The 12,113-nt window shown below is 40.0% G+C and overlaps 1 protein-coding gene across 2 annotated transcripts; it reads right to left on the bottom strand.

Moving 5' to 3' along the window:
* Positions 1–44: 44 nt before the first annotated feature.
* LOC115566249 (transmembrane protein 87A-like) lies at positions 45–11,181 on the bottom strand. Of its 2 annotated transcripts, XM_030392035.1 has the most exons (21): positions 10,981–11,181; positions 9,697–9,754; positions 8,401–8,498; positions 7,606–7,722; positions 7,436–7,483; positions 7,296–7,337; positions 6,970–7,096; positions 6,782–6,843; positions 6,454–6,637; positions 6,252–6,351; positions 6,054–6,147; positions 4,309–4,380; positions 4,056–4,164; positions 3,920–3,978; positions 3,664–3,767; positions 3,481–3,557; positions 2,744–2,808; positions 2,594–2,646; positions 2,158–2,188; positions 1,955–2,021; positions 45–1,447 (listed from the first exon to the last, which is right to left on the bottom strand). In XM_030392035.1, the coding sequence occupies exons 1-20, from the start codon at positions 11,089–11,091 to the stop codon at positions 1,980–1,982; spliced, it is 1,653 nt and encodes a 550-aa protein (XP_030247895.1). In that variant the 5' UTR covers positions 11,092–11,181; the 3' UTR covers positions 45–1,447; positions 1,955–1,979. The 2 variants fall into 2 exon arrangements, with proteins under 2 accessions (XP_030247895.1, XP_030247894.1); XM_030392034.1 differs by having other exon boundaries at positions 45–2,021.
* Between the last annotated feature and the right edge of the window lie 932 nt (positions 11,182–12,113).

Here is a 12,113-nt window from a genome sequence, read left to right as displayed (position 1 = left end):
CTTACAATACAGAAAACATGTCATAAATGCACACAGAAACAGACTTTGTAATAATGTTTTAATACAAATTTTATTTGCAGGACATACGCAAAAAGCCATACAATATCATCAGCTTCACATTACAATGCAGACTCACATCCAGAATTTGGGCTTCAGTGTCTCTCTGAAATAAAAAAATCCTCGACAAGACTTGAATAAATACTTTAAAAAACATAAATTAAGGAATTTAGAATATCCACACATACTGCAGTAGATTGCACAAGGACGGAGATGTAATTCTAAACTTATTCTGGAGTTTGAATAAGATATGCTCAAAGTCATCTGTAATTATGGCATTTTAATAATTGTTCCTTTATTAAGTATTTTTTTTAATAACTACCCAGTGCTACTGAATTTCAGAACTCTGGCCCAGTTGGCAGAGGGTGTGAGATAAGAGTACATACATAGAGTGAACCACACCACATCTGTGAGGCTTATTAATAGATTTTGTGAATAAGTAGCAAACCAAAAAACTTTTTCACTTTGGTGAGAGTAACTTGAAGTGGACTTAAATCACAGCTGTTATTTGAAAAGCTATAAAATGTTAATTTTTATAGAGATTAAAATAAACATCATTCTATTTAGACTTTTGCTTGAAAACGGGTCAAGAACATGTTTTGTGTCGCACTTCTCAGATGGCTGCACTGCTCGCAAAGGATGACACCTCAGAGAAGTGTAACGCTCATGCGCACGACGTGGACACTTCTAATGAAACTGCATTTACGATTGTGTATACTTGGCTTTGAAAGGAAACACATGACCACGAAGGGTCATTACATTCTCTCAGCCCAGAGAACAGTGTGTTCTGGTCAACATAAAGATCCCCCCAAAAACGCAGATTTAGCACGTTTTACCCTGACAATTGTGATATGCTTCAAGTATCAATTCAAGCCGTGTTCACATAAAGTCACAGTAGCTCATTTATTTCTATATATCAGGATTACTCAGTTAGCCAGACAACAACGTGTTAAGAATAACACATATGCACATAAACAATCTGTTGGTGCAGCTACAAGAAATGAACTCAAGAAATCTTCACTGGTGACATAAAAAGCATGAAAACATTGATTTTTAGTTATCTGGCTAAATGGTTAATCATACCATACAGCTGCTTGCACATTTCAATATTAAATATACTTCATTATGTGAACTATAAAATATGTAATTCAATATAACACATGATAAAAACAGCTTCAGCACACCTCTGAAGGAAGGTGTCTGTCACTGAGTTGGCTTAAATATAATCTTATTATGCAGCGTTTTCGACATGTGTTCTCCCCTTCGTTTGTACCCTCGTCATGGTTTCTTGGCTGAGACAACCGCCAAACATCATGATTTGTAGTTGAACAGAATCGAAAGTAGTTGTCACAGTCCTGCAAGTTTGACCAATCAGGCGCTGGGGTCACTTCTGCAATTTGAAGCAGGTGGTTAAAAGTTAAACTTCTCCAAAACGTTTTCTATCTTCTGCCCCAGTGATTCTGAAACCACACGGCTCATTAAATATCGTATTAGTCTAACACCACAAGACACGATTTTAATAAATATCATATTTTCCAGAAGGGCACTGTATTAAAATACACAGTTTCTACTTGATTTTGGTCATGTTTGTGACAATGAAGAAACATCTTTGACACAAATAAAATATTTATCAAAGTGCTCTGCTGTGCAATTCCTTCAGTTTCACACAGAATTTCCCAGAATCATGGCATCAACCCATCCACATATGGGTCAGACAGTACTGCCTTCATAGAAACAAACTATTCACGTGTCTTTGAACTTATTGGAGTGTTACACGTCACCTGTGGAATAAAACTAAAAAAAATGTTAAGTGTCCGGAGAGAACAGTTGGCTTTGCCCACACTTTTTGGTAATAAGATCACTCAGAACGCATTCATCGCTGCCTCAGTGAAATCACCTTCTTTTCATTCTCACATTTACTTCTACTCCATCTTGGATCGCTCCATCTTGGTTTTCAGGATTTCCTGGAAAAAAGAGAACACAGAATAATGCATGTGCAGTAATGTGACCATGGAATGATAGCACAGTGAATGCCATAATCAGGAGCATTGTATACAGAAATCATGGGACTAGCAGAGGGAAAGAAAAAGGACCCTTTACCTCTTCCTCATCAAGCATTACAGGGAGAGCTCTGTAGAGAGAGAGAAAACGCAGAGAGGGAGGCAGTGAGTGCATTCACATGGTCCAAACCAGGGTCAGTTTGAGTATTAACAGTATATGTTTCTGGTCTGATCTGGCCTTGATTAGATACCGTAAGCTACATTAATACGCTTACATAAGATGAAAGAATATGACAGATTTAGAGGGATTATTGTTTTTAAAAATATATTCTCACAAAGTCCATGTAGGGCGTAATAACTAAACAAATGGTTTCATATTAATAACAATTTGAATCCCAAAGAGATCAAATGATGTAATATTTTAGGAAAAGATGACAGAAGAGTCGAACATATTAAATAAAATGTACGTATCAAAACATCTTTTTTTTTCTCCTCTAATCAGCTTAATGTCTAAAATTTAAATCTACTTTACTTACACATCAGCTACGGTGGTAGGAATGTTCTCCTCAACCCATTTCAGGTCTTCATCCTGGAAGCATCAGAGTTTAGAAAATATTAAATTATCTGTGCATAAACCCATTAAAGAATATAAGTAGAGACATGCTGACAGAAAACATTTAACCCACCTCTTTACTCAACAGTTTCTGGGAGCCGTTAGAATCGGGCTTTGAGCCTCTCATCTTCATTCCCTCTAAAATAAAATAAGCCAGTTAAAATCACATAGAGGTCTCTTGTGCAATAATATGATTTACACAACAAGGTTATTACATTTTCCATTTATACTCTTATGTGATTAGAAGATGAACATTTCTAAATTAATCATATCTGCTGAACACATTTTGATCATGGCCTCAGAGGCAGGGGTTATACAACAACACCGCGGATAACAAGGCCGTCTCAATCACATCTGAGGCCAGTTGTGAGTTATTTGCAGCTGCAACACAAATCTAATTGAAAACACTGTTGGCTCTATCATCATCCATCAGGACAGAACAGAAACTGATGGTTAAGTATGGAGTGGTTAAGACATCTGAAAAGTTAGTGACTCAGTGTTTCCAGATCTTATATGTGGATACAACAAACAAAGACAACTGACTTATTTTTTATCCCTGCAGCCTCTCTTGGATCTGAGCTACACTAACTAAGTACTGTGTTGTAGATCAATAAGCATTCAGTCAGCTCACCTGAAACAAAACCTGGCCCTTGGCCTTTAGTCGAATTTAGAAAAACAGCTGCTATCTAAGGGAAGACATCTGAACTGCACTAAACGGTACCCCATCTATTTATACATCGTAAACACTGTCGGACACTGTGTTCTCATTTTTTGGACAACCCTTGGCTGGTCTCACAATGGGGGTCTTACCAAAAGCTTCATTCAGCATGGGCTCCTTCGCCTCCTCCTCTTCATCGTCTTCATCAATCAGAGGAGAATGAGAGAACCTGAGAGGAAAAAAAAAGAACCAGAAATTAAATGCTGCTGGCAAGTTGATATGACAGAAATAGTTTGGTGCTGCAGGATCAGGCCCAGCTCCAGACAGACTCTGACCTTTGGCTGTTGGCAGAGGGCCGCAGCAGCACCATGATCACCAGCAGGATGGTGGAGAACAGGAGACGCCAGAAGGCATCGTCTACCCACAAGTCCCTCCAACCCTGTGGAAAAGATACAAATAAAAACACAGAGATGGATGTTATCAGGTTGCAGGGAAAGTTTTTCACCCTTCATCTCTGTATACGCGAGAAACCCACAGAGATGACAAGACCAAGGAACCTCAACAGAATGCAATAACAGAAAACAAACTGACCGTCTGGCAGTCCACCAGCTTGAAGACTTTGGTGGTCCAGATGATGAATATGATGGAAGCTGTCCACACAAAGTAAACAACGGTGTTACTCTGATGTCTGTAAGAGGCAATCCATCTTGCAACAGCTGGTACTCACCGACAACAGAGAAGATGAGAGTGTTGGTGAAGTGCTGATACAACGAGAGTTTCACTATGTTTCTCCGAAGCTTCAGGAGGCGAGTGGTTTGAGACAGGCTGATGAAAATGTAGATGTAAATTAAGGAGAACCTACTGTATATACATTGGGACAAACCATAATTAAAAGCTTATATATGCAACGTTTCTGAACAAGCAAATCCTGTCTGATCAGTCCCGAGTGGCTGTTTATAGCTGGTTTCATAAAAGGATATCCACCACATGACACAGGAGTCAATAAGGGAGAGGCTGAGATTGGCCACCAGGGCCACCGTCTCATAGAAACCCTGGAAAAAGAAGACAAGAGTCGGATTGGAAAAAAAGAAGATAACGTGTGTGTGTGTGTGTGTGTGTGTGTGTGTGTGTGTGTGTATGTGTGTGTGTGTGCGCGTGTAAACAGGACTGAGTGAGCGGAATAAATTAATCATAAGGGAAGTCACAGTGCTTTTTTTTAAACATGAGATAAGCTTGTGTTAAGATCTGCCTCCTGACAAAACACATCTGCTCACCAAACTACACGACCTCTCTTCAGTCTCTTTTCTAATGTTTGTTTGTGTATCTCTGTGTTTTCATGGCTTTTTGAACTTGCTGCAGCGTCTCTGGCTGCATTTGAATATCACTCTTAGATCAAATTTGTCATTCTTTATTATCATCGCTTGTCTGCCTACCAGAGACTAAATCCCGGCGTAACCTCGTCTCTCTCTATCGTCTATTTACGCAGAGTGCCTCGAAAGCCGTGCTGGGCAAGAGTTTTAAGTAAAAATACACCAACACTATCAGCATTAATCAGACTGTGGAGGCTAGAACAGATAATGTCCTATCTGCACTGGTGCAGAGGGTTCAGAGAAAATTATAAACTACGGCTTAGAAGAGGAATAGAAAAAGTCTACAGAACAGCTGTGAGTGTGAAGAGAAATCTTTTTTATTTTCTCATCCATTTGGTTTATTTTAGGATACAGTAAATCTTCAGGGGGGGGTTTAGTTGGTATAGATTAGTGTATCCAGTGCAGCCCATTGAGTCCACTTAACAGGATCGCTAAACAATTATAACCCTGAAGATTTTCATAAGATTACATCTCACTTTTGATACTAATTATGAGTAGGGTTGCTGTGGTATACAGGTTTAACCGCATACACTTATCTTCTCATGTGCTTTTGTCTACCGCCATCTACTGCATTAAATTCTTACTTATTAGGGTTAATAAAAATTTATATATTTTAAGCTTCCATTCAAGTTTCATGTATCAGGACATAATATTTTGTGAAATAATAATCATAATCGCTCAACGCTTCTTCAAATGTAGTTTACAATTTCGTCACTTGCAGGCAGGGTCTGATTTTCTTCTACAAACACACACACACACACGAGGGATTCACAAGAAACAATGCAGCATGAGAATCCAACATTGTTTTTGTTTAATTGATTGCATTGATCAAAACCAAACCAACACACCACAACCGAGCATTTCCCTTCTGTTGCTACTTCACAATAAAAGCAATCAACTGGAAAAATACAGGCTGGCTTGAGCGTGTGTTTGTGTGGTTGCACTGAAAACACACAAGTAGCCTCTCTATTAAATTTCAGATGAAGCAGCTGCTCGAGGGGTGTTTGCTGTAGTGTGACACTGCAATTGTAGTTACCACTGCAACCACAGGTTGTGAAAGGATGAAATGAAAAGATAACAACTTTAAAAACAGGTCTGTCACGTCCTGTTTTAGTGAGCAACTAAGGAAATAAATCGATTGCAAAGGCTTTAAAGTAACTGCATGTCATTGTTGGTGTTTTAGCTGCTTGAAGTACGTGATGAGTGGAGTCACCTTTTACCGAATGTGCTGTATTTGTATGAAGTATCTGACACAGTTGCTGTGCTCCCAATAGGCTAAATTAACATTGAGAGTGTTTGCTGTTGGGTGGTGGCTGATGAGAGGCTGGTGGAGTTTTTAAATAGATGATACTTACACCCGTCACTCTGAGCACACCTTCCACAGAGGAGAAGAGCAGGTAGAGAAGCCCGACAGCTACAAGGCGATGGACTGTGGTACCCAGTCTGGGTCTACAGAGTATAGAGGGAGGTTGGAATGGGAGTATAAGCAATGAGTCCCCCACTATTGAGACATAATGTCAGATAAAAGGTCCATTTTAAGAGAGTAAACTTACCGGACTATGCCATATCCGAGACTGACAATGAGGACCAGGATTCGTGCTAAAGATCTTTTGAGTGCAGAAAGCAGCTCAGCAAAAATAACAGCACCTTGAACTGTGAAGACACACAAACAGAATTATGATTACAACAAACTGAATGAAATGAAAAGAGACAAAAATGATTCCACAGACAAGCAAATGTATCAAATCAACCAACCGTAGTCTCCTTTGTAACGGATGCTCTGGTACTCCGAGTAAAACACAGCTTTCTCCAGCATGCCGAGGATGATGACCGCGCCGATCCAGAACTGGATCCGCAGCAGATCCCTCCAATAGCAAGCACACCAGAAGAGCCAGAGAGCCCCGAACAGCACGTACACGATGCACATGACCATGAAGAACTGTGATGGACAGGAGGGACAGACACGTGCTCAGGCTGGGGAGTTTAAAATCTTTATGCAAAACTCAAGATAACATTGTTGCGTTGTGTTGAAATATCATCCTCCAATGCAAAAAACCCTTCCTTTATTTAATTTGGTACATACCATCATGAGGGGCCAGTCTGCTGGAGAAGAGTAGTCATGTGGTCCCTTCATCTCAACTTTCACTGAGGAAAGAAAAGCAAAAAGTCACATTTCCTGACACAGACAAGTGTCCTTTATACTTCACCAGATTATCTACTGAGTAAATATGAGAGAATCTAAAGCTTTGGAAGTAAAATTGTATTTCTCACTTGTGAAAGTGAAGCTGAACTGCTCTGCTCCGATGTCATCGTCATCGATCCCGTGGAGCAAAGGCTGCACCTTGACTATGAACAGATATGGACTGTCCAGCCAAGCTTTGGCCACCGCGCTGATATCCTGCAAAAAGACGTTTGTGAGCAAAGAATCATAGTCGTCATAGCCTCGAGTGTTTATCCAAACTGGCAATACATCACAACATAAACTCACGAGGAACACAAAAACTTTATGGGAGGGGAAAACAATTTCAGCTGCTCCACAGAAAATAACCTCTAAGAAAAACATATATTTACATAAAAGTAGTACCAACATGTCTTACCGGCTTGTCGGGCCAAAACAGACTTTGATTGGATGGGTCACTCTGAAGAGACAACACAAACACATTCAGAAAACCAGTCTCTATAGAGCTTTTAATAAGTATTATCAATACGGTCAATCCATTCATGATCAGTAACTCACCTTTGGGCTGGTGAGGGGCTGATATGGGTTGAAGTCTGGATAATACACCTAGGTGAGCAGACAGAGCAAAGAAACAAGGATGAAGTAACCTGAAACCCTCAGACGTTAGATAACTGCTGCACTAAACTTGTGTTCAATGTGGTGATTCACTGTGTGTGTGTTGTGTTTACCCTCGGTAAGAAGAGGGACGAGCAGTTGTCGAAGTACATGTAGCCTTGACTGTAGAAGCCGCTCCAGCCGTCCTTCAACATGTGGTCCATACCAAACATGTTCATGGCTTTGTTGTCCTATAAATGACAGTGAGAGGAAATCAGTGGCACTATAAAACTACTCATGTTGCAACATTAGAACAGATGAATGAAAGACAGTGACTGCATACTTAACAGGCAGAATAATACATTCACGATCAGACAGGACTTAGAAAGTAAAATCCAAAGAGGAAAACTGCTCTCATCTTGCTTGAAGTCAGTGTTTGACAGAAGCAGACGTTTCAAAACACATCTGAATGAAAAATGTCCTGATCAGGGTACAGGTGACCTTGATACGTCCTCCCTTTTTGACCCTCATCTTCAGCGAGAAGTTGAAGTACATCAAAGCCAAAGCAGCAGCTGAGTTTGAGATGCTTTGAGACAAAGAGACAGCGCTGGCACAAAGATGGAAGCTGAGCCCAAGGCCATGAAAACACTTTCAGGCAGAGCGTACCAGCTGCTCAGACTGACAGACAGCTGATGCTGAATGTGAAATCAAAACCCTGAACCGGTGGAAAGTTCAGTGAAGTGAACTTTTAGATTTAAAAAAAGCTTGATCATGTAGATAAACCTGTCGTTCTTGCACAAAATCCACAAAAAAAGATTAGATTTTTGAGTGACTTCTATCAACCATTTCTAAAGTAACTCGAGTGAGTCATGGCAAAACAAAACAAACAAATGAGACTCACACATCAGCAGACAAGAGACAATACTCACTGGTGTGTTAAAAACCTCATTGTAGCACACAGAGGAGCGCAGGTACCAGCTGATGTTGAAGGCCAGGTTCCTATCACATGACCCGATGTCACCCTGGACTGCAGAGAGATAAAAGTGAATAGTTACTCAGCAGGCAGAGCACTGGGTGGTTAGACAGTAATAAGGTCTTAGGTCCAAATCATCATGTTACAGGAGTTAATCTCTGTTTTTTGTCATAACAACACAGAACATTATACATTGGGATAACCATGTCTTTGGCCTGATGAAGGTCTAGCACTGCAAGTTAGACAGCGTGGGGGAGTTTGCCTGCAACTTTAACTCCACACCTGCTGACGGCTGAGACAAAGAGGGAGATTTTCTGCAAAGATGTTAAAGTAAAATGACTTTTAATTAGTCTTACATTTATAGTTCACAGTAAAATTAAAAACAAAGATACAAAATAATCAAAAGGTGATCAAAAGTTAACATTACAATATGTCTGTATAGCACAGTAGATGAGATAAGATGCTGTCCATCTTGAATCTTCATAATTTCAAACAATGACATTTTGTTCACAGTGTGAAGAGGTTCCCCGTGCAGACTTTCCAGGTAAACAAGTCCTGCAGGTTGTACGACATCCGGCCCATGAGAAGTGATTGCAGTTCAGCCGGTGAAGGCCATGAATGTGAATGTCAACAAAACAATGTCATTGCTGAATTTTCAATGATAAACCCGGCAGTCCTAATGCTTCTTGAACAATAATCAACACAACGTATAATCTCTAATTAGAAGCAGCATCGTTTTGAGTTCTTGTGAAAGTAGAATTACTGTTTTTTTTTTTTATTTAGTTTTGCTTTTTTAAACAAAACCAGCTTGAGGTATATTGTAACTGGGTCAAAACTAAGAGATGTGGATCCGAATCATCCCCCAGGAACTGCATAAAAATTCAGAGGACAGAGCAGAGGACACAGAGGGCCTTTTTATACTTAACTATTCATGTTGTGTTTCTGTGTTTCTGTGTCACTACCTGGGCAGGCGCCAGATTAAACACAGACGGCAAAACCAAGGATGTACTGTACCTGAGCGTTACGTTCCTGTGGCCTTCCTGGCAGTACGTTAATGAATGTCTTGCTCTAGTAAATACTCCACCTATCAAACATAACCATCTTTGTACTTTGTATTGTATTAACTATATAAAGGTGGATGCAGTAAGAAGCTTGTGGGAATGGCACCGTCACTGTTGACATTAATCATAAAATGCCCCCAATCGTCAGTTAAGTGAGGATTCAGGGAAAACACGGAGGTCAGAGAACTTACACTTCATGAAGATGGTGGTGTTGGCGTACAGCGTCTTCCGAAACACGGCATCCTGCGTCTGAGAACACGACACACATTGTTTTTAATCTAACAACTCTAGTTCAGCCACATTTATTAACCTCACTGCATCTACAAAGAATTGATGGATCGCTTAGTTGCTAAAACGTCGAAAAACATGTTCTTTATCATTTCAAACTCTGACATTTTGTCCGGTGGGAAGAGGTTCCCTATGCAGATTTACCAGGAAAAAGTCCTGCAGGTCGTAGGACATCTGGACCTTACAGCCCAAAGTGACGTCTTTAAATTGCTTCTTTTCTCCAACAAACAGTCCAAAACCCAAAGACTCTTCGTTCAATACCATAAGCGACGCAAAAAAGCAGCAAATCCTCATATCTAAGAAGCTGGTGCCAACAAATGTTTTGACAGTTTTAACTGAAAATGACTGAAACAATCACTAATCAATTATCAAACTAGTTGCCAATGAAGTTTCTTTGAAACTAGTTTGACTACAAGCGGTGCACTTCTGGACACAATAACATTTATTTCACTGAATTTCTTGGCATATTTGATATCATTTTTAACATATTTCCTTTTAAGTGTGTCTACATGTTACTGTATATTTTAGCCAAGCCTCTGGTGGGATTAATAAAGTTGTCTGAATCTGAATCAAGTACATACAATCAAGTGTGTATGAATGAATGTGTAAACGATTTGAAGCTGTAAATTCTGGGGCACAATTCAACTACTCTACACACATTATTGCTTGTGAATTTTGACTATCATTTGCCTATGAAAATATTGAGTAGCGTATTTGATTGAGATAAGAGTTTCCCTTTGTGTCCACACTTTTAACAGCAGCCTGAGACAACAACCGGCTTATCTTATCCACAACATAACTCCCCTTGTTCCCATGATCTGACTGTAGCTCAACCGCTCAAACACACCTGTAAATACCATCATGTCCCCACACATTTTCTGCTTTGGTAACATATAAGATGTGCACTGTTGCTATCTTGCAGGAGGTTTTAACACAGCTGACAGGCAGTATGACTTTAACTAGCGAGCAGTTTAAGCTAGCTCGTTCCGAATCAGAACCTCGTTGTGTCCGACGACCCAAACAAACACTGTCAAAGCCCTTGTGTGAATAAAAGGTGGAAGATACAGCGACATGGAGATCTGCTAGGAGCTAGTTAGCTTCCAGGCTAACAGCTGCTGTGCAAGATTTAGCACGACATGCAACGAAACAACCGTTAAAAATGCATTTGTCGAGGGCGTAACACTGACCGAGTTGATGTCCACCTTCCATACGGACACCTCCGCCGCTGTCCCGACACGGAAAAGTGATGCTAAAAGCAGCAAACATGACCAACGCGTCTGTACATCTGGGATCTTCATTTGTGCATCTACTACAGGTCAGTCGTATCCGCCTCCAGGTCCGGTGCTTTCTCATGAAGTTCAGGAAGCCGCCACAAGATGGCGACCGGTCACAGCAGCGGCCGTTGGTTCTTCGTTGTAGTTCAGGAAGCGGGCACAAGATGGCGACAGAGGAAGACTTCTGATTTCTGGTTTCTACAGGCACATGAATCGGTAACGTGAGCTACACTCCACACAGCTAGATATAAAACGCGTTACAGTGACTTTCACATGGCTATACTTTACCTAGAAACTTGTTCCTCAATTCATTACATGTTTATTTAGCAATAAAGTCTAATTTTGTTATAAAAATAAAGTTTGGAAAGTTTAGTATTTAGCTTAGCACTTCAGTCACGCCAGACAGTAAATGAGCAGATTGCTTAGTGTATAAAACTAACCTTCATATAAAAAATTGGAATCACTGTGTGGGTCAAGGCATGCATGTCTCAAAAGCAAATATGCTTATCAAACACAAGTAATAACTCTCTAAATATTGTCAAGCTTTACTTTTCAAAGTAATATAACAATGTAGGTTGTATGCAGAGTAACAATGCACAGTTAGTTGTCAGTCAAGGTCAACATAAACTTTGATTTTTGCTGGAAGATTCTTTCTTCTTCAAAGTGCAACAGCATGCCTCTATGTCTGTGGCAATCTCTGATCTGTGGAATGAGAATAAAGATTTGGATGTAATATATACACACATTTAGGAAGAGTCAGGGTCCTATAGTTACATGGCTTTTATTTTAACAAAGTTATTACATTGAAAATTTGAACCAGTCAAAATGATGCCTTGGTTGTTCTAGTGTGAAATTTTGAGTTTGGCCTTGCCAGATGAGGCCTGACTTGTTTTGAAATACATTATTGTGCCTTTTATAGTTTTCAGTAACCATCAGGGAGGCAGTATCTAGCTGTGACACCTTAAACACAAGTCTAAATAATAACAGCTAACTAGCATCCTGATTATGATTGTGTTTTTGGAGTATCCGGGTTATGTTTTGCACAT

Source organism: Sparus aurata, chromosome 16, assembly GCF_900880675.1.
Source record: "Sparus aurata chromosome 16, fSpaAur1.1, whole genome shotgun sequence".
NCBI lineage: Eukaryota > Metazoa > Chordata > Actinopteri > Spariformes > Sparidae > Sparus > Sparus aurata.
Note: the sequence above shows the minus strand (reverse complement) of the source record. Positions and strands in the feature narration are given on the sequence as shown.